Source organism: Nerophis lumbriciformis, linkage group LG09, assembly GCF_033978685.3.
Source record: "Nerophis lumbriciformis linkage group LG09, RoL_Nlum_v2.1, whole genome shotgun sequence".
In the NCBI taxonomy this organism is placed as follows: Eukaryota; Metazoa; Chordata; class Actinopteri; order Syngnathiformes; family Syngnathidae; genus Nerophis; species Nerophis lumbriciformis.
This window is the reverse complement of record NC_084556.2, coordinates 47,765,302-47,792,832: the sequence shown is the minus strand read 5'-3', so window position 1 is coordinate 47,792,832 and position 27,531 is coordinate 47,765,302. Positions and strand designations below refer to the sequence as shown.

At 40.8% G+C, this 27,531-nt stretch overlaps 2 protein-coding genes across 2 annotated transcripts in view; both read left to right on the top strand.

Moving 5' to 3' along the window:
• The window catches only part of nsd1b (nuclear receptor binding SET domain protein 1b), a 322,978-nt gene extending 317,925 nt beyond the window's left edge, over positions 1–5,053 (top strand). Inside the window, exon 24 of the transcript XR_012050614.1 lies at positions 5,043–5,053. The gene's annotated coding sequence lies outside the window, so the exon portion shown is untranslated. The remainder of the gene's footprint in view (positions 1–5,042) is intronic.
• The window catches only part of ttc3 (tetratricopeptide repeat domain 3), a 101,778-nt gene that overhangs the window by 47,685 nt on the left and 26,562 nt on the right, over positions 1–27,531 (top strand). Inside the window, exons 13-31 of the mRNA XM_061963036.1 lie at positions 518–548; positions 615–726; positions 889–925; positions 5,092–5,300; positions 5,363–5,515; positions 7,191–7,271; positions 7,376–7,485; positions 7,559–7,685; positions 10,838–10,957; positions 11,058–11,159; positions 11,219–11,311; positions 11,402–11,469; positions 16,547–16,689; positions 16,767–17,087; positions 22,950–23,216; positions 23,311–23,348; positions 26,330–26,383; positions 26,466–26,527; positions 26,596–26,751. Of these exons, the coding sequence (XP_061819020.1) occupies positions 518–548; positions 615–726; positions 889–925; positions 5,092–5,300; positions 5,363–5,515; positions 7,191–7,271; positions 7,376–7,485; positions 7,559–7,685; positions 10,838–10,957; positions 11,058–11,159; positions 11,219–11,311; positions 11,402–11,469; positions 16,547–16,689; positions 16,767–17,087; positions 22,950–23,216; positions 23,311–23,348; positions 26,330–26,383; positions 26,466–26,527; positions 26,596–26,751 (2,284 nt within the window). The remainder of the gene's footprint in view (positions 1–517; positions 549–614; positions 727–888; positions 926–5,091; positions 5,301–5,362; positions 5,516–7,190; positions 7,272–7,375; positions 7,486–7,558; positions 7,686–10,837; positions 10,958–11,057; positions 11,160–11,218; positions 11,312–11,401; positions 11,470–16,546; positions 16,690–16,766; positions 17,088–22,949; positions 23,217–23,310; positions 23,349–26,329; positions 26,384–26,465; positions 26,528–26,595; positions 26,752–27,531) is intronic.

Genomic DNA, 27,531 nt, shown 5'->3' with positions numbered 1-27,531 from the left:
TACATCCGTCTGCCCCGGACCCAAGTCAAACAGCGGCGGTGTTAATGAAGCAGCGTCAGGCTGCTCACCGTCAGTGAAACGCTCGGTGAAATCGCGGATTAACGTTAAATATATGACGAGCCGCGAGCGATGCAGCTATAACCTATCTACCTATAACCTATATTACCCTCGTATTTTGATCCCGTCCGTCCGTCCATCTTCGTCTTCGTCGTCTTCTTTTTCTTCTTCTTCTTCTGGCCCACCAGGTGAATTAAGTGCTATTGGCGGAGTTACAATGCATAGTTGGCTACCGCCACCTACTGCACCGGAGTTGTAACTACAAGGTACATTCACAGACAGAGTCCCATTGCTTTTATGAGCGGTCGAGCGAGTCAAAAGCCGAAAAATCCATCCATTTGTGGCGAACGTAATTCTTTCGTGGCGGGCCGCCACAAATAAATGAATGTGTGGGAAACACTGCCTTATGTCTACGAGCTAAATGTTAGCACAAATAACTCATCCTTATTTTCCTTTGCAGTGGGGCCACCAGAGAAAGGTAAAGGTTCAAGGTAAGTGCATGGGGCAAATGTCAGTCGTGACCTTTCAATGATCCTTTTGCCCTTTTTTGATTCCAGTAACGCAGACGCCAACAAGAAATTTGTTGCAGAGCAGCAGCATTTGCTGAAAGCAAAAGGAGGCAGTAGTAATAAGAGCAAGGTAGTGCCAGGTGCAGCCTCGCCGTGTAAGGTGAGTGAGCTAACGCAGTTGGAGCGAATTTGAAAGTAAGGCATGACGCACACAATCTAACAAAGCAGGGCGTGCATGCCCAGACTCGCTTATGCAGAAATGCTGCTAGTGCAGTCAGACTTTTGAAGTGAAAGTCACATAAATTCTCTTCCATGTTTCCAGGCAGCAGAATGTAAAACGAAGAAGGAAAACCAACAAGGTATGTTTCTATGGAGTTTATCATTTTAATGTTTGTTGGTCTTCTTTATTCTGCCTGTTTTTGTATGCGTGTGCCACTTCCTGGTTTGTTAGAACTACATTTATGCAAACTTGTAGCCATTCCATTGAGTATAATATCTGTTTTTTTGTGAGGTCTTGCATCTTAGTTGGGCACTGGTCATATGCAGTGTTCTGAACATTACTTTTAAAAAGTAATTAATTATACTTGTTACTTTACCAAAAAAGTAATTGAATTACTGACAGAATTACTCTTTAATAAATGTTAGGTGTGTAACGGTACGTGTATTTGTATTGAACAGTTTCGGTACGGGGGTTCAGGTTCGGTTCGGAGGTGTACCGAACGAGTTTCCACACGGACGTATTAAGTAGCGTAACGCACATTGTGTAGACCAGGGGTGCTCACACTTTTTCTGCGGGCGAGCTACTTTTCAATTGATCAAGTCGTGGGGATCTACCTCATTCATATATATAATTTATATTTACTTATTTATGAAATATATGTTTTTGTTAACAAGTTAAAGGTGTTTATTGATAATGCATATAGTTAATATTGTTAATAAATTAAAGGTGTTTAATGATAATACAAGTATGTTTAATACATATAGTTAATATTGTTAACAAGTTAAAGGTGTTTAAAGATAATGCAAGCATGTTTAACACATATAGTTAATATAGTTAACAAGTTAAAGGTGGTTAAAAATAATACAAGCATGTTTAACACATATAGTTAATATTGTTAACAACTTAAAGGTAGTTAAAGATAATACAAGCATGTTTAACACATATAGTTAATATTGTTAACAAGTTAAAGGTGTTTAAAGATAATACAAGCATGTTTAACACATATAGATTCCTTTCTTTCATGAAGACAAGAATATAAGTTGGTGTATTACCTGATTCTGATGACTTGCATTGATAGGAATCAGACAGTAGTGCTGATAACGTCCGCATTTTTGAATGGAGGAGAAAAAAAGTCCTCCTTTCTGTCCAATACCACATGAAAGTGGTTGTTTTTTGGCATCTTATTTGTCCAGCTTCCGTACTCCTTTGTATACACTTTACAAGAAATACATTGTCGGCAAACTCCGTAGCTTGCTAGCTTGTGCACGCCAGCTTTCTGAGACTCTTATTTTGTTAGCGCAACTGTGCAGTCGGTCTTTGGGGTTTTGACGACAGGTACGGCGCCAGTCTGTTGAAATAAAGTGTTTCTCGCCTTCCAGTCAGTAATTTTAATGAGCTGGCAGCCGCCAGCGTCATCTCAGAAGACCCTCGGGTGCCGTGAATGTCAATCAAGTGACGAAAGTGATGTCATAGTGAAGATTTATGATCGCTCATTTTTAGGACTATTTTTTTAATGCCTGCCTGGTGATCAACTGACACCACCCTCCGAGATCGACCGGTAGATCGCGATCGACGTAATGAGCACCCCTGGTGTAGACAATGCACACAGAGGCACAACACACTGCATGCTAGCAGATAACGGGCTAGGATAGACTGACCATACGTCCTCTTTTCAACGGACATGTCCTCTTTTGCGGAGCTGTCAGGGCGGAGTTTCTTAAATGCCTCAAATGTCCGGCATTTTGAGTTAGGGTTGCGTGGATTTTCAATGTACATTCGGGGTTAAGAAGGGGTTAAAAACAAAACAAATTGTGCGCGCAGCAGCATTTGTGAGGGAAGGGCAGAGAGAGCGAGAGAGTTATGATAAACGCGCATGCGTCGCCAGGCTCTGCTTTTTATCCATAGATTTATCAGATTAAATTTTTTATTATCTTTATAGCAGGGGTGTCAAAAGTGTGCCCCGGAGGCCATTTGTGGCCCACAGCTAATGTTTTAAAGGCCCACGGCACATTCTAAAAATACTATTAAAATAAACAAAAACATACCAAAAGTGAAATAAAAAAGCTTAAAGGTTAAATGTAATTTAGAAAAAGTTGCAATGTTGACTAATAAAACAAAGCTGTTTTTTCTTTTTCTTTCAAACTGTCATTGCTCAAAACATAATATTGAATCAAAATCAATGTTATTCTGAATTATTGACCTATCCAAGGTTCCCATTACTTCACATCAAATATTCCACTAAGACATACTTGCCAACCCTCCCGGATTTTCCGGGAGACTCCCGAAATTCAGCGCCTCTCCCGAAAACCTCCCGGAAGAAATTTTCTCCCGGAATTCAGCCGGAGCTGGAGGCCACGCCCCCTCCAGCTCCATGCGGACCTGAGTCCAGTGTGCGCACACAAGGAGACGAAGCAGAAGAACGAGACGTAGTCGAAGAGCGCAGGGGAGACACTTCTCCAGGGCCGATGTATGCTCGGGGCAACACCCTTCACTTTACCCAGCAGTGGGTCTCCACAGCGGACGACTTTAGGGTGAATGATGAGTCCAGCGATTAGTTGCAAATCTTGCTTTATTGATTGCTTGCACACAGCCAATCCAACACAAAACCAACTAGTCCCTCCCCGCACTCACGCTACCCCGCTCCCTCTCTTCTCTCGCCCACACACTCACTGACGTCACTCACCTCACATGCTGTCACCTATTAAAGGGCCACACACACACATACGCTACTCTCATAACACACAGTACAGTTAGTAGAACAACTGTGTTTTCATTACTGTGTATTTGATAGGTGCCATTGCCCCGGAATTGTATTGCATTGTACTTTCAAGTACAACAATGAGTAGATGAGTGTTATGTGTGTGTATATGTGTAAATAAATGAACACTGAAATTGAAGTACCGGTATTTCTTTTATTTATATATATAATAAAATAAATAAATATATATATAGCTAGAATTCACTGAAAGTCAAGTATTTCATATATATATATATATATATATATATATATATATATATGAAATACTCGAGCTGGTGAATTCTAGCTGTAGATATACTCCTCCCGTCTTAACCACGCCCCGCCCCCCACCTCCCGAAATCGGAGGTCTCAAGGTTGGCAAGTATGCACTAAGAAAAATATTTTTGGCTGAAGATTTTGCAAATTTGGTAAATAACCCATAAATTTATATTTTGTTGTTTTCTTACTGTACCGAGAATCAATCAATCAACTTTATTTATAAAGCACATTTAAAATTTACCACAGGGGTAGCCAAAGTGCTGTACAATGGGCAGGTTAAAAGATAATACGAGTACCGAGCAAACACAACACAAACAGAACACGATAAAAAATAAATAAATAAAATAGAATACATAAAAACAGGTTCACAGCATGTGTATTATGGGGCGCCATTGCAGGATGGATATCACTCAGTCTTAAAAGCCATGGAATAAAAGTATGTTTTTAAGAGAGATTTAAAAACAGGAAGAGCGGAGGCTTGTCTAATACTCAGAGGTAGGTCGTTCCAGAGCTTGGGAGCAGCAACGGCGAAAGCTCTGTCACCGAATGAACCAAACCGTGACCTCTAAACCGAGGTACGTACCGAACCGAAATTTTTGTGTACCGTTACACCCCTAATAAATGTAATTAATTATTAGGGAAAGTAATTAATACGTTACTTAAAAATACTTAAAAATATCTGGCTTATGCAGTTGAGACCTTTCATATGAGAGCAGAGTGTGTGCTTTTTAAAAGGCGGGGCCTGTTGCCTGGTGATGTGTGAAGTCATCCAGGGTTTTCAACGGCGCTGTGTTTGTTAGCGTTAGCAGTGAGCAGCAGCATGCTGCAGTTTGTCGGCTCGGACGCCAGCTCTTTTGAATCTTTTCACCAGATTGTCTTACCTCTGGTTAATAGATTGAATGTTCTTTGATGGCTGTTATTTCTTATTGTTTGGAAGACAAGTCTGTCACTTCAATCATTTGATTTGTTGTGTATTATTCCCTTTGTGTATGTTGTATGCTGTGTCACAGTGTGGTGTGATGCCTCTTCCTATTTGATATCAAGTTCATTTTAGTGCGGTTGCCGCTTGTTGCTTTCACTAGTAAAAATATATTTCTGCATTATACTTGCTGCACTTATGATGCTGTCTTGTTGTTGATTTAAGACCGCATCAAAAGTAGTGTTCCATGTTACATAAAGCTATCGCTAACGGTGTTGTAATAGACCTAAAAGTAATTGGATTACTTGTTACTAATAAAAGTAACACTGGTCACGCACTACCGGTAATTAGGCTTTTGTCTTGAAATCAGTCAAGGAAAAGGCGGTCCCACCAGTGCCAGCCAGCATCACTAAAGAGCCGGGCACACCAAAAAAGACAAGGCCCAAACCGGCCGCCGCCGTTAAACCGCCAAGCACGCCAAAAAAGACGATGGCCCCCCTAGGCGCCTCCACTACTAAACAGCCCAATACTCTCAAGAAGAAAGACCAGGGCCCGGAGAATCATGCCGAACAACAGCCGGTAAATGTCGATGATCTGTCCCCTCAAGTGTCTTTGAGTTGTTGATGATGTTGTTCTTTTAGAAGCAGCCAGTGGCCATTAACAAAGCCGCCGTGTGCAAAGAGTTGCGATCTCTTGTGCACGACGCCCACACGGCCTTGAGCAACCTGTGCAGCTACAACGCCGAGATGGCCTTCAGCCAAGCGCTGGCCCTGCTGGACACCGTATCACACAAGGTAATGCCAGTCTTTGTCCTTACTTGCAGGGCTCATCTCGCAAAATCAAAGCGTGACAATCTTTCTTGTTTTGGAAAAAACAAAGACGCAGTCTTTTATTCTTTTTTTCCCCAAACTACTGTAAATACAAACCACATTAGGGTTGTATGGTATACCGATACTAATAAAGTACTACAGTACTAATGAATTTGAAGGATTTGTGATTAAGAGCTGCATAAATAAACTCACATTGATAATGAATTAAAAAAGGTACGATACTGTCTTCAAAAATTACCGTTCCTTTTTTTTTTTCATGAACATGTGACATTGCTGGTAATATGAGCCTTCCAAGCAGAAACGGCGTGCGTGCGGGCTCCTTTTTCGATGACTGGGTGTGTTATGTTCGGCTTTGGGGCTGTGTCGTATGCGTTTCGTTGTCTTCTCCATGAGTGAGTCTACAACTCGCTAAATAGCTGACTGAATGACAGTGTGTAATGTCCAAATATATACCTTGTAATAGTAGTTTTCCTGAAAGCAGAGGTACTGTCAGGAATTCTGGACCTCATTATTCTGCTCTCCCTGGAATTTAGTTTGCCAAATATGTTAACAGTCCTTTTAAATTAGAGATGAAAAATCCTGAGTAGTTTTGAGTTCAATCCCGGGCTCGGGATCTTTCTGTGTGGAGTTTGCATGTTCTCTGCGTGGGTTCCCTCCGGGTACTCCGGCTTCCTCCCACCTCCAAAGACATGCACCTGGGGATAGGTTGATTGGCAACACTAAAAATTGGCCCTAGTGTGTGAATGTGAGTGTGAATGTTGTCTGTCTATCTGTGTTGGCCCTGCGATGAGGTGGCGACTTGTCCAGGGTGTACCCCGCCTTCCGCCCCAATGCAGCTGAGATAGGCTCCAGCACCCCCCGCGACCCCAAAAGGGACAAGCGGTAGAAAATGGATGGATGGATGAAAAAAACGTCCAAGTTGAGGTTGATTGATAGTATCCACAAATAGCTTATTGTAAGATTTGCACATACAAGTAGGAATCGTGCTCCTGCTCCGGCCCGGCTGCACCAAATGATAATATAAATACATTTAATAAAGTCAAATACAAATAAGGCAACAAGAGAAGTATCCTACACTTCTCTTTTGTAAAGTAAATCTGAACAGCCGACATGGGCATCTACATCAACTATATGATTTGCCTGAGAAGCTGGACAGGACAAAAAAAAAGAAAGAAAGAAAGAAGGCTGTTTTAGTAGCACTCAATGTGCAGCTCAAACGAGAGAACACCGAGATTCTTCACCGAGTCGCTGATAGAACCATGTTACAACAGAAAAAAGACTAACCGTTAATTAACCTGTAGATTAATAATAGTTTTGACAAAATATTGCAACCGTAAATTATCTAATTTGTTACTGCATACGTCAGCATCCTATTTAGGAGCCTCTGTAACCCATTTTGAAATGGTTCTATTATCATTTTTGTATATTATTTAATATGTATATAATCACTGGAGGCTGCAATACATATTTTAGGCCATATCGCTCATTCCTACTGTTTACATGTATTGGATATCTCCTGATTAATACGATAAAAGGTCTCTTTAGATAATAGACTGAGAATGGGTTCTGTATTCAGTTTCTCACTTGGTTTTTGCCTTTTTATTCTCTACTGACAAGTTTATTTGTTTTAATCAACCAGGACATGGGACTTTCAACATTAGATGTGCAGTTGTTGCTTTACGGCCGTGTGTCCGCCCTGACTGACATCGGCAAGCCTGAGGTAATTACAGCATCCTGAACAACACACCTGCAGTCCACTTTTCAACTTTGAGCTGGGGGGAGAGCTCAGACTTTGAATATTGTCAATGATGCTTTGTGCAACAGGAAATAGCAGAAGCACAGCGACTCTTGGAGAAGATCAAAACTTACGAGGAAAGGATTTTTCAGTGTTTGGTTTGCTACGCCCGTGGCAGGCTTTATCTTAAAGAGAACAGGTACACCTTAAATTGACATGTTTTGTGTTGCTTTCAACCCCCGTCCACTCATGTTTTTGTCCTTTTTGATCAGGTTTGCTGTTGCTCAGAAACACTTTGAGGATTCATTGCAGATGGTGAAGAATCGTATAACGCCGGGTATTCTCACCTGGCCGCTAAGCAAAGAGATTGTAAAAGAAACCCAGCTCAACTATTTTAAAGTAAGCCTACGATGATGCAGATATTTTGTAACTCCCCGTCAATGTTCTAATTACTAGTGTAATAATTGTAACACGCGTGACTGTCACGTCTACTGTAGCACAGCCAATATTTAAAGTGTATATAGACGTAGCAGAATCTATATTTAAAGGGGAACATTATCACAATTTCAGAATGGTTAAAACCATTAAAAATCAGTTCCCAGTGGCTTATTATATTTTTAGAAGTTTTTTTCAAAATTTTACCCATCACGCAATATCCCTAAAAAAAAGCTTCAAAGTGCCGGATTTTAACCATCGTTATGAACACCCGTCCATTTTCACATAGTGAAGCCAACACAAACATGGTGGAAAGAACAGCAAGCTATAGCGACATTAGCTCGGATTCAGACTCGGATTTCAGCGGCTTAAGCGATTCAACAGATTACGAATGTATTGAAACAGATGGTTGTAGTGTGGAGGCAGGTAGCGAAAACGAAATTGAAGAAGAAACTGAAGCTATTGAGCCATATCGGTTTGAACCGTATGCAAGCAAAACCGACGAAAACGACACGACAGCCAGCGACACGGGAGAAAGCGAGGACGAATTCGGCGATCGCCTTCTAACCAACGATTGGTATGTGTTTGTTTGGCATTAAAGGAAACTAACAACTATGAACTAGGTTTACAGCATATGAAATACATTTGGCAACAACATGCACTTTGAGAGTGCAGACAGCCCAATTTTCATCAATTAATATATTCTGTAGACATACCCTCATCCGCGCTCTTTTCCTGAAAGCTGATCTGTCCAGTTTTGGAGTTGATGTCAGCAGGCCAGGGAATCTTGATCATCTTCGGTGGCAAAAGGGACGGTGTGAGCCAAGACATCCAGGGGGTTTAGCGGGAACAAACTGCCGCCATTGCTTGCCGTGCTACCGAGGTCCTTTGTCCCTGAATTGCTCACACACTCCGGCAGATTCAATGGGGGTCTGGCGGCAGATTTCTTTGACTTTATCGTTGGAAATGCATCTGCTTTGAGTGTCGCAGGATATCCACACATTCTTGCCATCTCTGTCGTAGCATAGCTTTCGTCAGTAAAGTGTGCGGAACAAACGTCCAATTTCTTGCCACTTTCGCATCTTTGGGCCACTGGTGCAACTTGAATCCGTCCCTGTTCGTGTTGTTACACCCTCCGACAACACACCGACGAGGCATGATGTCTCCAAGGTACGGAAAACAGTCGAAAAAACGGAAAATACCAGAGCTGATTTGACTCGGTGTTTGAGAAAATGGCGGATTGCTTCCCGATACGTCATCGCTCCGAGAGCGAATATTAGAAAGGCGTTTAATTCACCAAAATTCACCCATTTAGAGTTCGGAAATCGGTTAAAAAAATATATTGTCTTTTTTCTGCAACATCAAGGTATATATTGACGCTTACATAGGTCTGGTGATAATGTTCCCCTTTAAAGGGCATGTACAGTACAGGCCAAAAGTTTGGACACCTTCTCATTCAATGCGTTGTCTGTATTTTCATGACTATTTACATTATAGATTGTCACTGAAGGCATTAAAACTATGAATGAACACATGTGGAGTTATGTACTTAACAAAAAAAGGTGAAATAACTGAAAGCATGCTTTATATTTCAGTTTTTTTTTTAAATAGCCACCCTTTGCTCTGATTACTGCTTTGCACACTCTTGGCATTCTCTCGATGAGCTTCAAGAGGTAGTCACCTGAAATGGTTTTTACTTCACAGGTGTGCTTGAAGCTCATTCAGAGAATGCCAAGAGTGTGCAAAGCAGTAATCAGAGCAAAGGGTGGTTATTTTGAAGAAACTAAAATATAAAACATGTTTTCAGTTACCGGTATTTCAATCAATCAATCAATCAATGTTTATATATATAGCCCTAAATCACAAGTGTCTCAAAGGGCTGCACAAGCCACAACGACATCCTTGGTACAGAGCCCACATAAGGGCAAGGAAAACTCACCCCAGTGGGACGTCGATGTGAATGACTATGAGAAACCTTGGAGAGGACCGCATATGTGGGTAACCCCCCCTCTAGGGGACACCTTTTTTTTGTGAAGTACATAGCTCCACATGTGTTCATTCATAGTTTTGATGCCTTCCGTGACAATCTACAATGTAAATAGTCATGAAAATAAAGAAAACGCATTGAATGAGGTGTGTCCAAACGTTTGGCTTGTGCTGTAGGTGTAGCACAACTGATATTTAAAGCGCATGCACAACCGATATTTAAGACGCATGTAGGTGTAACACAAATATTTGAAGCCCATGCAAAGTAGGTGTAGCACAAATTATGTTTAAAGCGCATGCAAACGTAGCGAATCGATATTAAAGGCATATATAGATGTAGCAGAATCGATATTTAAAGCGCATGCAGACGTAGCAGAATCTATTTGAAACGCATGCAGACTTAGCACATCTGTCCTCTGGACCCCCTGTCAAAAGCTTCTTCTAGCTTATTTGGGGGACCCTTTCATGTACCAACATCTTTAAATGATGATATTCACTACTATTGTAATTGTTATATGGTATTGTGAATAAACTTGAAACTTGAATTATGGAAGGGCGTGGCGAAGTTGGTAGAGTGGCCGTGCCAGCAATCGGAGGGTTGCTGGTTACTGGGGTTCAATCCCCACCTTCTACCATCCTAGTCACGTCCGTTGTGTCCTTGGGCAAGACACTTCACCCTTGCTCCTGATGGCTGCTGGTTAGCACCTTGCATGGCAGCTCCCGCCATCAGTGTGTGAATGGGTGAATGTGGAAATACTGTCAAAGCGCTTTGAGTACCTTGAAGGTAGAAAAGCGCTATACAAGTATAACCCATTTATCATTATCATTTAATTTGATATGTAAAACACATGCAGACATAGCTCAATCAATATTTAAAGCGCATGCAGACGTAGCACATTCGATATTTAAAGCGCATGCAGATGTAGCCCAAATAATATTCACAGTGCATGTACCGTACTGTAGATGCAGCACAATCAATATTTAAAGTGATTAGAGACATAGCAAAACATATATTTAAAGTACATGCGGATGCAGCACGATCAATGACAATAGTCATTTATTGGCTTATACACGATAAATAAGTATTCAGGTGTTTTTTTCAAATTGATTTTCTTTTCTTGTTTTTATAGAAACTTCTGGAGGATTCTATAGCTTTATGCAAATTTCCCCCTATTCCCGATGCCACTTGTCGACTTGGGAAATGCATGAGCTCCTCCAAAAACATTTACTTCACTGACCCGGATTTTAAAGTAAGTGGCAGCCATTTGAAGAAAGGCCTTTTTAGAGCGTGTAAAAAGGTGTGACGCTCTTTTTTTTTTTTTCTTTCTTTTTTTTCTTTGGAACCATCAGGGCTTCATTCAGATAAAGTGCAGCCAGCAGTGCCTGATTGAATACCATACTGCTTGCTGGAAAACACTCAAGACCTCGTTGTCCTTTGAAAAGAACGAAAAGGTAACCGTCATTACAGCATCCCGCGGGAAAAGTTCTCAACACACCTTTTTTTCTTTTAGGATTTTTTGGAACAACCTTGTCGGACTCCAGATTGTTTTGGTCAAGTCTGTAGTATCAAAATTGTAGACCCGACAGGCCTGGTGAAATGTAAGGTAAGTGTCCTCTCTGTTGGACAGGAGTTGCAGTTGGAGCGATGCTTTTAGTTCTTTACATTGACGCCAGCATCTTGCTTGTCCTGTCAGTTTGAAAGAGACATCCCAAAGCCACAGACGCAGAAGAAGCCAAAAGTCGATCAGAAGTGTTCTATTAGGTGAGCTGGTTCTTCGACATTGTTCTCAACTGACTGCTGATGTTTGATAACACGGTGGAATCTGTTTATGTCCACCAGACATCTTATCAAGTCTTTATAAAATAGTGTGGGGGATTGCTTTTTTTGGGGGAATTTTGCTTATTTCAATAATTATGGGAGACAAGAACACACACCCTTTTTTGTAAGGATTTTAAAGATGATAAAAAAAAAAACGCTTGGAAGATGCGGCTAATGGGAGTCATCGTTGTAGACTTCAAAGCCCTCTAAAACAACTTCAAAATACTCCAGCAACGTCTAATATACACAGTTCCAGTCTATACATAATGTAGTAACAGACACGTCCATAACAACATGTAATCTGTACCAGTGACGTGCGGTCACTAGAGGCAGGTGAGGCAGGGCCTCACCTGCCATCATGGAAAGAAAAAAAAATGTAAAAAGAAAAAAAATTAATTAAATTTTTATATGTATCCAGTGATTATACTATTAAGTTATTTTCCATTTAACTTCACCAGTTTTAGATTATTTTTATTCAAAATCGCTAAATTTTCACATTTGCCGTTCAAATACTGAGAAGAGACGGTGCTGTGATCAGCAGCCAGTTGAGGCACGTCACTCAGTGCCTCAACATGGATTGCGGACTCGGCTAACTGCTGGCCTGCTGTGCAGTGAGACCGTATTGCTATATGAATTATATTATACATTTCCATAGTTTAGTTAGCTGAGGTATATAATGTACAGTGTATTTTGTCAACAACTGTATGTGTGTAACGTATTTCTTGTGCTGAGCAATCATAAAACTGCTGCGAAGATGCACTGGCTGAGGCTCGCGTAATCCCGCCTCCTGGTGCCGATTAATGCACCCCCGACGGGAGCACCACACCAACCAAAGCCCACACCCAAAACCTCCACGTGCAAGACCGAATCCACCTAGAAAAAGTAACTTAACAAGAAGCCAAAAAGTGCAAAAACAACATTGCTCGCGCCGGAGGAGCCGTGAACGACTGCAGGGGCACAACATTAGGTACACCTGCAGACTGCAGCACGGATTTCATATTTCATTCATTCACAACTCCTCCAACACGAACACCACTGTTCCCGCACTTATAAGTAAAGGTAAGACCATAATAACGTTTTTTTTATTAATTGTGCTTTTTTGTGTGCTACAGTTTATGTGTAAAGTTAAAGTTAAGTTAAAGTAGCAATGATTGTCACACACACACACTAGGTGTGGTGAAATTTGTCCTCTGCATTCGACCCATCCTCTTGCTCACCCCCTGGGATGTGAGGGGAGCAGTGGGCAGCAGCGGCGCCGTGCCCGGGAATAATTGTTGGTGATTTAACCCCCAATTCCAACCCTTGATGCTGAGTGCCAAGCAGGGAAGAATGCTGGTATGAGCTTTTAAACATAACCCGTTAACTGCTGCCAATCAAATGGTGAATAAGATACTCTTTAGGGTTCATATGTTTGTAAATCTGACTGTGATGAAGTCAGTGCCTCACCAGCCATCAACCTCACCGCACGTCACTGATCTGTACAATATTTACCGTATTATGATCACTTGTATCAATGCCAGGACGGATTTCTTCAGCGCATTTATTTCTGTTTCCATAGCAGCACACGTCTGACTTCTGGCAACAAATATGTGTTCCTACTTCCGGAAACAAACGCCAGCGTGTTCTAATCACAGCAGAATCGATAACAAATTGGACAAATGAGGATTCACAACCGTATCTTTTAGAAGCCGAAGATACTGAGGATGAACTACCGCTTCTAGAAGCCAGCGCGAAAAAATAGTGAGACGTTGGAAGAGGTGGAAGCCGAGAGAGTGAGGCGAAAGTAACTTAACACTATAAATTTGGAACTTGGAGACTAACTATTTCGACATAAATGGAATGCTTACCCAAACTAAACTGGAAAAATCGCCCCTGGCCAGCTGGACCAAATGCACAACTGTTCGAGCGAGTCACTAAAATATCAATCATGATACACACAGCATGTCTTGCGTGTTACAACCACAGTACATACAAGCTAGTTGTACACAAACGAAACATGAAATATGGGCTAATACTTAACAGATACTGTAATATGATCATGTTTCTCAGTCTGTACAGATTGAAGTCTTATCGCAGTGTTGTGCATTACAAACTTACGCATTTAGTGTTGTCGTAGACGCTAGCTTATCTTTCTGTAGCTAGCTTTTAAGGCTAATACTGAAGCATGCCGATGTGTTACTACGCTAGAAAAATTGTTTCTCAGTGTTCGCTCTTGCAATATCAATGTCTCTACAGTTTGGTTATTATACAGGTTACAGAACATAAATGAAGTATTGACGGGTTTTAAATGCATTTTTAAAGTGATTTAATGATAGAAATGATTGCTCCCATTAGCTGTATTGCTAGCCACTACGAAAGATGATTTTGATATGTTGTAATTAGGGATGTCCGATAATATCGGACTGCCGATATTATCGGCCGATAAATGCTTTAAAATGTAATATCGGGAATTATTGGTATCGGTTTCAAAATTATCTGTATCGGTTTCAAAAAGTAAAATTTATGACTTCTTAAAACGCCACTGTGTACACGGACGTAGAAAGAAGTACAGAGCGCCAAACCTTGAAGGCACTGCCTTTGCGTGCTGGCCTAGTCACACAATATCTACGGCTTTTTGACACACTCACAAGTGAATGCAAGGCATACTTGGTCAACAACCATACAGGTCACACTGAGGGTGGCCGTAAAAACAAGTTTAACACTGTTACAAATATGCGCCACACTGTGAACCCACACCAAACAAGAATGACAAACACATTTCGGGAGAACATCCGCACCGTAACACAACATAAACACAACAGAACAAATACCCAGAACCCCTTGCAGCACTAACTCTTCCGGGACGCTACAATATACACACCCCGCCTCCCCAACCCCGCCCACCTCAACCTCCTCATGAGAGAGCATGTCCCAAACTCCAAGCTGCTGTTTTGAGGCATGTTAAAAAAAATAATGCACTTTGTGACTTCAATAATAAATATGGCAGTGCCATGTTGGCATTTTTTTCCATAACTGAGTTGATTTATTTTGGAAAACCTTGTTACATTGTTTAATGCATCCTGTGGGGCATCACAACAAAATTAGGCATAATAATGTGTTAATTCCACAACTGTATATATCGGTATCGGTTGATATCGGTATCGGTAATTAAGAGTTGGACAATATCGGAATATTGGATATCGGCAAAAAAGCCATTATCGGACATCTCTAGTTGTAATGCAAAAAAACCCTCTTGTCTCTCATAATGATTGAATGATAGACAAAATTCCCCAAAAAGTGCAGTTCCTCTTTTAAAGGGGAACATTATCACAATTTCAGATTTGTTAAAACCATTAAAAATCAGTTCCCAGTGGCTTATTATATTTTTCGAAGTTTTTTTAAAAATTTTACCCATAACGCAATATCCCTAAAAAAGCTTCAAAGTGCCTGATTTTAACCACCCGTCCATTTTCCTGTGACGTCACATAGTGAAGCCAACACAAACAAACATGGCGGAAAGAACAGCAAGCTATAGCGACATTAGCTCGGATTCAGACTCGGATTTCAGCGGCTTAAGCGATTCAACAGATTACGAATGTATTGAAACGGATGGTTGTAGTGTGGAGGCAGGTAGCGAAAACGAAATCGAAGAAGAAACTGAAGCTATTGAGCCATATCGGTTTGAACCGTATGCAAGCGAAACCGACAAACGACACGACAGCCAGCGACACGGGAGAAAGCGAGGACGAATTCGGCGATCGCCTTCTAACCAACGATTGGTATGTGTTTGTTTGGTATTAAAGGAAACTAACAACTATGAACTAGGTTTACAGCATATGAAATACATTTGGCAACAACATGCACTTTGAGAGTGCAGACAGCCCAATTTTCATTAATTAATATATTCTGTAGACATACCCTCATCCGCGCTCTTTTCCTGAAAGCTGATCTGTCCAGTTTTGGAGTTGATGTCAGCAGGCCAGGGAAGCTAGGGTCGATAGCTCGCTCGTCTGCGGGAACAAACTGCCGCCGTTGCTTGCCGTGCTAGCGAGGTCCTTTGTCCCTGAATTGCTCACACACTCCGGCAGATTCAATGGGGGTCTGGCGGCAGATTTCTTTGACTTTATCGTTGGAAATGCATCTGCTTTGAGTGTCGCAGGATATCCACACATTCTTACCATCTCTGTCGTAGCATAGCTTTCGTCGGTAAAGTGTGCGGAACAAACGTCCAATTTCTTGCCACTTTCGCATCTTTGGGCCACTGGTGCAACTTGAATCCGTCCCTGTTCGTGTTGTTACACCCTCCGACATCACACCGACGAGGCATGATGTCTCCAAGGTACGGAAAACAGTCGAAAAAACGGAAAATAACAGAGCTGATTTGACTCGGTGTTTGAGAAAATGGCGGATTGCTTCCTGATGTGACGTCACAACGTGACGTCATCGCTCCGAGAGCGAATATTAGAAAGGCGTTTAATTCGCCAAAATTCACCCATTTAGAGTTCGGAAATCGGTAAAAAAAATATATGGTCTTTTTTCTGCAACATCAAGGTATATATTGACGCTTACATAGGTCTGGTGATAATGTTCCCCTTTAAGAGACCAATAGTGTCCAGATGACTGAAATTTGTATTTTTGTTCCTGAGAATTAATCTGAAAGTCATTTGCCATAATGTCAATTAGTAATCTACACATTACTCAAAAACTAACTGTACTTGGAACTTCACACTGGCAAGTCGGTCTGTTAACTGCGACATGTGTTCTATTAGCTCTATCATCATCGTGCTTTTGCAAAAGCAATTTAGTGTTTACGTCAACATCAATACAAGCAAACCAACCGTGCAACTTGCCTTCAAAGCTTGCACATAGGACCAGATGTCTATACACTGTAGATGTTGCACGGTGTGCTTATCAGCCATTCCAACTGGAACTAACAAAATATATTCCTTGTTGTCTGTTATGTCTCTGTCAGAGGTTGTCGACAACCTGCTTGTGTAGAAGTCAACTGCTTCCGATGTAATTAAAACATCTTCTATTTCAGAGTGAAAAAGTCCAAGGAGGAGAGTCAACTGAAGACTAAGAATATTAATAATAATAAGCAGTTGTGTGACGAGAAAGTGACTATTAGTGAAGATATTCTTCCGGCCAAAGATAACAACTCTGTACTACAAAGCCAGCAGAAAGGTAGAGTTGCACACATACAAAGTAGCATGCTGACTTAAAGTTACAACTATAATAATGTTTCCTCCACGTGTCGACAGCCTGGTTGCTTTACGGGGATCGAATCCTCGTTCAGGTCTGCCAGATGATGCGGTTGCTCCGCCAGGAAAAAGGCCTCTCCGTGTCGACTCTGAGCACCTATCTAAGGCCCTGGCTGGAGCTGGACTCGGCGCGAGGGAACCAGCTAGCCACGAAGATGCTGAACTGGGAAGAGGAGCAGCTGGAGACGCTGGATCAGGCTGTGGAGCTGCTGCTGGAGAGGAAGAATCGTGTTTGGGCTCGCGTCTTCATCGAGCTGCTTTCCAAGTCTTTCGATATCAGCGTGGAGCTCAGTCAGTGGGCGAGCCGTCTCAACGATGCAGGTTTGTTTAGTTGGACTGATCAGAATAACTTAATTGTCCTATAGGAAAATTTGCCTTGGATTGAAGTGCAATGCAGCTGCAATACATAATTTTTAAAAAGGCTTACACACAACAGTGTTAAAGGGGAACCTGCACTTTTTTGGGGGAACTTTGTCTAACATTCACAATCCTTATGTGAGACAAGAACACGTGTATTTTTTAAATTAATTTTTTTATGCATTTGTTTAAATTGTAAATGAACCCTAACTGAGTTGGCTAACCAATTTGGAATTGTGCTATTCCGCCTGTAAAGCACTTTAAACATCCAAAAGCCTCCATCGTTTTATATACACGCTGTAAGTATATATGTAATGTAGTAACCGGCCCATTCATAATATGTAATATTTATATATTTTGCTTATTTTAAACGTAATACATAGCATATTAATTTCAGATGCATCACAAAGTTCACTCTTCCCTTCAACAACACCACTACCAATCATGGCAGACTTCATGAGACAACAAAGACTACTTTGAGACAAATGATGATCAGAAACGTAAATTTTTGAGCCTGAATATAAGGAGGATGAGCTACAAGTTTTTAATGAAACACTAAGCATCTTTTAGCAGTATTGCTAAGTGTTAAACAAGAAATACAAACTATGAATTACTTGCTGCACAATGTCTGCTCTCACTGGGATACTGACTGACGGGATTCATATCTTCCCGTTTAGATAGAGAATGAATCATATTCTAACAAAGAATTACCGTATTTTTCGGATTATTAGTCGCTCCGGAGTATAAATCGCACCGGCCGAAAATGCATAATAAAGAAGGAAAAAAACATTTTTTCGGGAAATTTATTTGATAAAATCCAACACCAAGAATAGACATTCGAAAGGCAATTTAAAATAAATAAAGAATAGTGAACAACAGGCTGAATAAGTGTACGTTATATGAGGCATAAATAACCAACTGAGATTGTGCCTGGTATGTTAAGGTAACATATTATGGTAAGAGTCATTCAAATAACATATAGAACATGCTATACGTTTACCAAACAATCTGTCACTTCTAATCCCTAAATCCCATGAAATCTTCTTACTTGGTGTCGCTTCTAAACAACTCTGCCAACTCCAAAGGTAGACAATGCGTCGCTTCCTCTTCTATCGGTACGTCGCTTACGTCAGAGTCATCGTCAGTTACTAGTCACCTACTCAGTGGCCTAGTGGTTAGAGTGTCCGCCCTGAGATCGGTAGGTTGTGGGTTCAAACCCCGGCCGAGTCATACCAAAGACTATAAAAATGGGACCCATTACCTCCCTGCTTGGCACTCAGCATCAAGGGTTGGAATTGGGGGTTAAATCACCAAAAATGATTCCCGGGCGCGGCCACCGCTGCTGCCCACTGCTCCCCTCACCTCCCAGGGGGTGATCAAGGGTGATGGGTTAAATGCAGAGAATAATTTCGCCACACCTAGTGTGTGTGTGACAATCATTGGTACTTTAACTTTAACTTTAGTTGCAGTTCCAATTATTCCAGCCTTTCTGAATCCGGACAGGATGGTTTCGGTTGTCACTGAAGCCCATGCTTTGTCGATCCATCCAATGACATCCAGAAAATTTGCATGGCACATTCTCCCGGTTGCCGTGAAGCTGTGCTCTCCATCCATCATCCACTGCTCCCACAGGTTGCGCAGGACTGCCTTAAAGCCCTTCTCAGTTTTTATAAGTTACCGCCAATGTTGAAATGATCAATTTTCATAGGTACGGAAGAAGTAGCAGGTAGCATCTTTTTTTTCCATAATGCACTTCTGCCATGACCCGCCCCCGCCAAATTTTTATTGGTTGACGTGTGTGTGTGACGATTGCTAATATACGCCTAGTCTCTTACGTGAATGAGATAAATAATCTTATTTGATATTTTACGGTAATGTGTTAATAATTTCACACATAAGTCTCCAAAGTATAAATCGCACTCCCGGCCAAACTATGAAAAAAAACTGCGCCTTATAATCCGAAAAATATGGTAAAATAAATAGTGTCACAAACGAGCGTCCTTTTGTGTCTTTCTCACCATGTCTGGGTCGAAATTGGATGTCAAATTTGACAAACTTCTCGGTTTATAGTCAAAAACTTCTACTATCCAGGTGAGAGGCATGATTTATAATCTAGAACAGGGGTGCTCATTACGTCGATCGCGAGCTACCGGTCGATCTCGGAGGGTGTGTCAGTCGATCACCAGCCAGGCATTAAAAAAATAGTCCTAAAAATGAGCGATCATAAATCTTCACTATGACGTCACTTGATTGACATTCACGGCACCCGAGGGTCTTCTGAGATGACGCTGGCTGCTGCCAGCTCATTAAAATTACCGACTGGAAGGCGAGAAACACTTTATTTCAACAGACTCTGGCGCCGTACCTGTCGTCAAAACTCCAAAGACCGACTGCACAGTTGCACAGTTGAGCTAACAAAATAAGAGTCTCAGAAAGCTGGCGTGCACAAGCTAGCAAGCTACAGAGTTTGCCGACAATGTATTTCTTGTAAAGTGTATACAAACGAGTACGGAAGCTGGATAAATAAGATGCCAAAAACCAACCACTTTCATGTGGTATTGGACAGAAAGGAGGACTTTTTTTCTCCTCCATTCGAAAATGCGGACATTATCATCACCACTGTCTGATTCCAATCAATGCAAGTCATCAGAATCAGTTAATACACCAACTTATATTCTTGTCTTCATGAAAGAAAGGAATCTATATGTGTTAAACATGCTTGTATTATCTTTAAACACCTTTAACTTATTAACAATATTAACTATATGTGTTAAACATGCTTGTATTATCTTTAAACGCCTTTAACTTAACAATATTAACGATATGTGTTAAACATGCTTGTATTATCTTTAAACACCTTTAACTTATTAACAATATTAACTATGTGTTAAACATGCTTGTATTATCTTTAAACACCTTTAACTTATTAACAATATTAACTATATGTGTTAAACATGCTTGTATTATCTTTAAACACCTTTAACTTATTAACAATATTAACTATATGTGTTAAACATGCTTGTATTATCTTTAAACACCTTTAACTTATTAACAATATTAACTATATGTGTTAAACATGCTTGTATTATCTTTAAACACCTTTAAGTTGTTAACAATATTAACTATATGTATTAAACATTCTTGTATTATCATTAAACACCTTTAACTTATTAACAATATTAACTATATGTGTTAAACATGCTTGTATTATCTTTAAACACCTTTAAGTTGTTAACAATATTAACTATATGTATTAAACATTCTTGTATTATCATTAAACACCTTTAATTTTTTAACAATATTAACTATGTGTGTTAAACATGCTTGCATTATCATTAAACACCTTTAACTTGTTAACAAAAACATATATTTCATAAATTATATATATGAATGAGGTAGATCCCCACGACTTGATCAATTGAAAAGTAGCTCGCCTGCAGAAAAAGTGTGAGCACCCCTGATCTAGAATGAACTTTTACCAATTCAGAGGCGATGCAGCAGCTCCCTGGCTCAATATTTGAATATAGAAACATAAGCTACCGGTAGTTAAAAATAGTTTCTCTGCGTTAGCGATTATAATACAAATATCGCTAATACTTATAATCAAGTTTTGAGATGTAAGTGGAGTAGGGGTGTAACTAGGGCTGGGCGATATGGCCTTTTTTTAATATCGCGATATTTTAAGGCCATATCGCGATACACGATATATATCTCGATATTTTGCCTTAGCCTTGAATGAACACTTGATGCATATAATCACAGCAGTATGATGATTCTATGTGTCTACATTAAAACATTCTTCTTCATACTACATTAATATATGCTACTTTTAAACTTTCATCCAGAGAAGGAAATCACAACTAAAAAAAATCACTATTTTTTTCATACGGTGTTGATCTGGAAAGGTTTGCCTCGGCATTTTGATGGTGTGGACGTGTGGCATCGAACGGAGATATTGACGTGCGGAGTAAGCACTCTTCATTGTCTAGCGGGTGACTATTCAAATGATGCTACATATTAGCAGTGTAGCCGATTGTCCTGGGTTCGCCTATACGGTATACTTATCTAATAAAATATAAACGGGAGACATTAGAGCAGGTTTGGTAGCCACCGCTTCTTTAATGTCAACATCACACACCTCCTTCCACAACCACACACACCCTACGTCACAGCCCTACGGCAACAACTTTGGAGGGACAAAACTCCTCCTTACCTAACACGCGGTAACTTGGGACATTCTGAACTGTTTGTTACAGCAGTAATGCTACTTTTTATAGCAACGCTTTTGCCCCACACTTGACAAATTACGGTTGTCTGTTCGACATATTCCCACTTGAAGCCAAACCACCACCAGACCTCCTGTTTTTCTGGGGAATTCATTATTCCTCCATTTGTTACCAGATTCGCACCTTCTTTCTCTTGTATTACCGCTCGCACCACTCCGCTAGCATCACAGCTAACGTTAGCCATGCTGCTACCTCTCTGCTCGGGGAGGGCGTATGCGTATGTGACGTATGACATAACAGTATGTGACGTGTGTAAGAAGGTGCGCTTGCTGTCTGTGAGAAGGAAAGAGTGAGAAGAGCCTGTAGTGTAATGCCCGCACCTGAAAGCAACTGCGTGAGAACGTATACTCGATATCACGATATACCCGGTAGTCATTTTCTATATCGCACAGAGACAAACCCGCGATATGTCGCGCATATCGATACATCGCCCAGCCCTAGGTGTAACGGTACACAAAAATGTTGGTTCGGTAGGTACCTTGGTTTAGAGGTCACGGTTCAGTTCATTTTCGGTACAGTAAGAATAAACAAAATATAAATTTTTTGGTTATTTATTTACCAAATTTGTAAACAATGGCTTTATCCTTTTAATGGGAACACTATAATAATTCTGCCCACGTTAATCAACATTAAACTGCCTCAAGTTGTTGCTCAGATTAAATAAAATGACAAAACTTTTCTTCTACATATAAAAAGTGCAACATTAAACCGTTTCAAGTCAACTCATCATGCTTAATTTATTACAGCATTTGGGAAGCCTGTAGTTGATTTTTATTATGTAAATGTTATACTTTTATCAACATGTGATAGCAGGGACCCTGCCATTCAAAACTAGGCTGTTCCATAACTAATGATTAATGTAACTATAGCTGAAAAAAAAGTACAATAGCAATAGGAGAGACTATTCATCCCTGAACACCATGGAGTTCATGTAGGCTTAATGATGCAGTTACATTATTATATCAACTATCAAAGACAGAAGCTCTTCATTTAACATACTGTCCTTTTTTGCTGCTTCAACACAGCTCAATCAACACAGAAAAAGGTAAAGTGAAATAACAGACAGACAGGGCTTTGCTGTCCGTAACACACACACACACCCACACACACCGCAAAATTAGCTAACGTTACGCTAAAAGCGAATTAGCCTTCACCTCAACCCAGGACTGCGAATGTGCTGAAGCTGCCGTTTATGTTTCTAGAAAGTCAACGGGCTCATAGTGATGTTACTGGGAGGTGTTTATTATAATTTGGGGAGAGTCCCACACCCCTAAAGTGGAGTATTGTTGGCCCTTTTTTGCAAAGAGTACTCCCATTAGCTGCATTGTTAACCACCATGTACTTGTCGTAATTTACGACTTAAAATGCATTAAAAAAAAAACGTGTGATAGGTGAATGATGGGCAAAAAAAAAAAGTGCAGATCCCCTCTTAAAGTGCAGAGAGTGCAATACAAGACAAAAAATGGTGCTTTTAAAGAAATGCTATAATTCAGATTTGTGGAGATGCCTAGCCTGCTGATTGTATTTTTCAATTTTGAAGATCTGAACGCTGCAAAGTCTTTCATTAAGCGAAACGCCCACCAAATGGAAGATTGGGACGTGACTGTCCTGTTGACGTTTGCTCCTCTGCGGGAGACGATTTCTGAAAGCGCGGTCACCAGCCAAGAGTTTATTGCAAAGAACGGCCTCAGTAAATACTTGGGATGGGCTGCGCCGCATGAGATGAGACTCTTTATCTGGACTCTGGCGGAGCTTAAGGACCGTGTCACATGTAACCTTTTACTGAATGAATATTTTGATATGATTGGTATGTATTTATCACCACACAAAATATTGTATTTTCTTTTTTTATCCTGTCTTCACATTTTTAACCTTGAATTCTCTTCTTTTTTTTTTTTCAGATGGACATTATTCAGTTCTAAAAAAGTCCGATCAAAATGTAAGACATCCAGGAGACATTAGTTTAACTTCGCCCATGTCCAAACAAATACGGAGATTTTAAAACGCACGTTTTTAAAGTATTGTATTATTTAAATACACCAGCTTCAGTGTGTGTGGATGGGTAAAACTGCGCTTTCTGTTTTTTTGCAATTTGTTTTTTAGATTCTTGTATTTTTAAAGAATTAAATTTTTTTACTTTGGGGTGTTTCTTTTGCATTAGAACACGCGCGGGCGATTAAACCACTACCGATTATTCAGTAGTCAAGGAGGCCGGTAACCGATATTTGGAGCTGTCACGCCAAATTTCTTCCCCCTACAAAAACCTTCCCCCCCATTTACTTCCGGGGTCATTTCCTCTTACGTCATTGACAGCGATCGATAGAATCCAAATCTCCTGAAAATGGTGGTGTCACTGAATGACATTTGTCTTTATCTTCCCCAGGGGACTTGTATCAAACACCAGCAGGCTTCGAAAAATTCCAGGCGGAGTGTTAGGGAAATTTTCAGGCGGAGTGTTAGGGCCGCTGCTGGGAACTTCTGTCAAAACGAATCAAAAATCGTTTAATTCTCCGTCAAATGTGCAGTCAGGAATTTCCTCAAGTTAATTTGTTCGATTAATACGGACGTTTTGTTAACGCTATATTATAAAAAATTTAAAAAAAACAAGTATCCTTCCAGCGACGGGCAGTCACAGCCGAAGTGTTATCGATCGCTGTCAATGACGTAAGAGGAAATGACGTACGTAAGAGGAAATGACCCCGGAAGTAAATGGAGGGGGGGGGAGGTTTTTGTAGGGGGAAGAAATTTGGCGTGACAGAGCCGATATTCATTTGCAGTAAAGGTTATTTTAAACATGAATAGTATATGTCAGTAAACAGCTGGAAAAGGCTTTTAGTTGTTTTTTTTAACATAATTTTTCAGGAAAAAGCGGACGAGTACCGATTTGATGTTTAACAGGGCGCTAATGGTGTGGTTACTTTAGCACCAAAAACACATCAGGGGATTTGACAAACAGCGTTATTACGTGTTTCTAAGAGGACCATCAACATTTGCATTTCAAAATATGGAAATGTCTTGGGAAAATTAATAAAAAATATGGGAATTCTCTACATCACAATAACTCACCATCTATTAAATGTTATAGCAGTTTATGGATTTAAAACATTGTAAGGTTTCTTGTGAGGATCCATGAAATGTTGGTTAGTTTGTTTGGAACATGTACCACAGTTTCAATATGATACATCACATGTTTTCATTTTTCTTTACATGCCTGAAAGGGAGTAGGGAGAAGCACTTACTTTTCCATTTCATAGCAATTACTAACATATATGTTCACTTCCGGCAGCACGGTGGAAGAAGGGTTAGTGCGTCTGCCTCACAATACGAAGGTCCTGAGTAGTCATGAGTTCAATCCTCGGGATCTTTCTGTGTGGAGTTTGCATGTTCTCCCCGTGACTGCGTGGGTTCCCTCCGGGTACTCCGGCTTCCTCCCACCTCCAAAGACATGCACCTGGGGATAGGTTGATTGGCAACACTAAATTGGCCCTAGTGTGCGAATGTGAGTGTGAATGTTGTCTGTCTATCTGTGTTGGCCCTGCGATGAGGTGGCGACTTGTCCAGGGTGTACCCCGCCTTCCGCCCGATTGTAGCTGAGATAGGCTCCAGCGCGACCCCGAAGGGAATAAGCGGTAGGAAATGGATGGATGGATGTTCACTTCCTGTTTTCAATTTGTAACACTGTTAACGCCAATGATTTTTCAATATGGTGTGATTATACGGAGCCCCTAAAGGGACATGGGGGAATTTTTTATTTTTTTATAATGTTTTTTATATTTTTTAGACATGTATCTCGTGCGCAAGAGAAACTATCTCGTGCGCACGAGTGAGATAGTTTCTCGTGTGCAGAAACATTTTATAAAGTTATAATAATTTAAAAAAAAAAAAATGTTATAACTTCTTAAAAAGTTTCTCGGATGCACGAGATACATGTCTAAAAAAAAATAATTATAATTTTTTTTTATTCTTTATAAAAAGTTTTTTTTGTAGACATGTATCTCGTGCGCACGAGATACATGTCTATAAAAAAAAAATTATGAAAAATGTTTTTATTTTTTTATAACTTTATAAAAAGTTTCTCGTGCGCACGAGACACCTGTCTAAAGTAAAAAAAAATTATAAACATTTTTTTTTTGATTGATATGAAATAATTGCTATGAAATGTGATTTCAAAATATATCAAACATTTAAAAACAAACAATTCTATTATCATTTTAAAATGTTTTTGTTTTACGTCAATATGCTGTTTTTCATGACCAGCCCCCCCACCAAGTCAAAATCTCCCTAAATATGTCCCATTTGTGATGCAAAAATTATATGTCTGACATATATTTTTTTGTCATTATTATTCATAACCAGCCCCCCACTCCACCATGTCAAAATCTCCCCAAACTTGTTCTATTTGTTTGTGCTGCAATTTTTCTTTGTCTATTGTAGTTTTTATGTTATGGGGGTTGGTTATGAATAACACGCTAACATAAAAACTGAAGTAGACAAAAATTGTTTGTAGCGCAAACAAATGGGACACGAGGGGGGGCTGGTTATGAAAATGTAAAACCTATTGTTGCAACAAATGTTTGGGATAGGTTTCGACAGGGTGGGGGGGGCTGGTTACGAATAATAAACCATTGATAACATCAAAACTATAATAGACAAAATATTGTTGCAGCACAAACGTTCGGCACAGGTTTGGGGATATTATGAGAAGGTGCGGGGGCTGCATGAAGTCGGTCAGAAAATGTATTTTAGAATAACTTCAAAACCGCAACGGCACAAACGAAAATATTTACAACACAAACGGATGGCGGTTTTATTTTGATATTTGCAATAAGGGGGGGCCAATTCACACAGGTCCTATATGAAGTGTGGCACCTAGTTTTAGTCATTGAAAGGGAATCTGACCTATGAAATGTCTCATTTCAGAGTTATCCTGTCAGTGTTAAGAATCCAGGCCGGAAGAGAAAGAAAGGGCTAAACGTGAGAATTAAAATTTGTTTTGTTGCTGAGCAACACACACGTTTTCATCTCCAGTAAATTGACTTTAAATGTCCCTCTTTAGAGTCTTCCTGTTTGGCGGCAGAGTTTTGCACCCATAGACCATGGCGACCAAGAAAATCCCATGTAGGTTTGCTCTTTGTCCAGCGCTGCTCTGTGTTTTCATGACACTGCCCTACTTTAACCGTCCACAGATATTACCTCCAACCCAGTGACCCGTTCAGAATTCCCAGCCACCTCCAAGCGGAGGTGGCCGAGTTTGAGGACCAGTATAACGGCCCCAGACACAAGACGGACCTAAAAAAGCTTTTGGACAACAACCCCGATCCCACGGAGGAGAATATGTATGAGTAAGTTCCAGCAAGGTTTTAATGGTCCTATTTTTACTTTTACAAATAGAGCCTTGATGATATCCAGGAACACTGTTTTGTGTGTCTGTAGTAGAGATGCGCGGTTTGCGGGCACAACCGCGGATTATCCGCGGATCGGGCGGATGAAATTTAAAAAAATTAGATTTTATCCGCGGGTCGGGCGGTTGAAATAAAAAAAAATTAGATTTTAAATAGATTCAGGCGGGTGGCAGTTAAACCAATTCGGAAATATATATACATAGTTAAATGTTGTTACCCACATACGAAAAACGAGCAGGCACCTGCTGCATATGCCACAACAGAAGAAAAAAAAGAAAAAGAGATGGACACTTTTACGGAGCGGAGAAGGCCCCCGACGCCTCGCCGGGGTCCGGGACCAAGGCCCCTTCCCCCGAGAGGGCCCCACCGGGAGCCGTAGCTGAGGCGATCCGCGAGAAGGGCCCGACGCACGTCCAGGGTCACCACCGCGCCCACCGCACCGACACCCCGCTTCGTCACGCGCAGCAGGTAAGCAGCTTACCTGCCCGCCACCCCCGTGGCCGGGGGCTCGTAACAGGGGTCACTCCGCGCGCTCCGCCCGCGCAGCTTACCTGCCCGCCACCCCTGTTGCCGGGGGCGCGTAACAGGGGTCACTCCGCGCGCAGTGCGCTCACGAAAGGGGTGGGGCTCACCCTGGTTGATATAGACAGCAGGACTGTGGCCATGGACGTCGGAACCCGCTAAGGAGTGTGTAACAACCCACCTGCCGAATCAACTAGC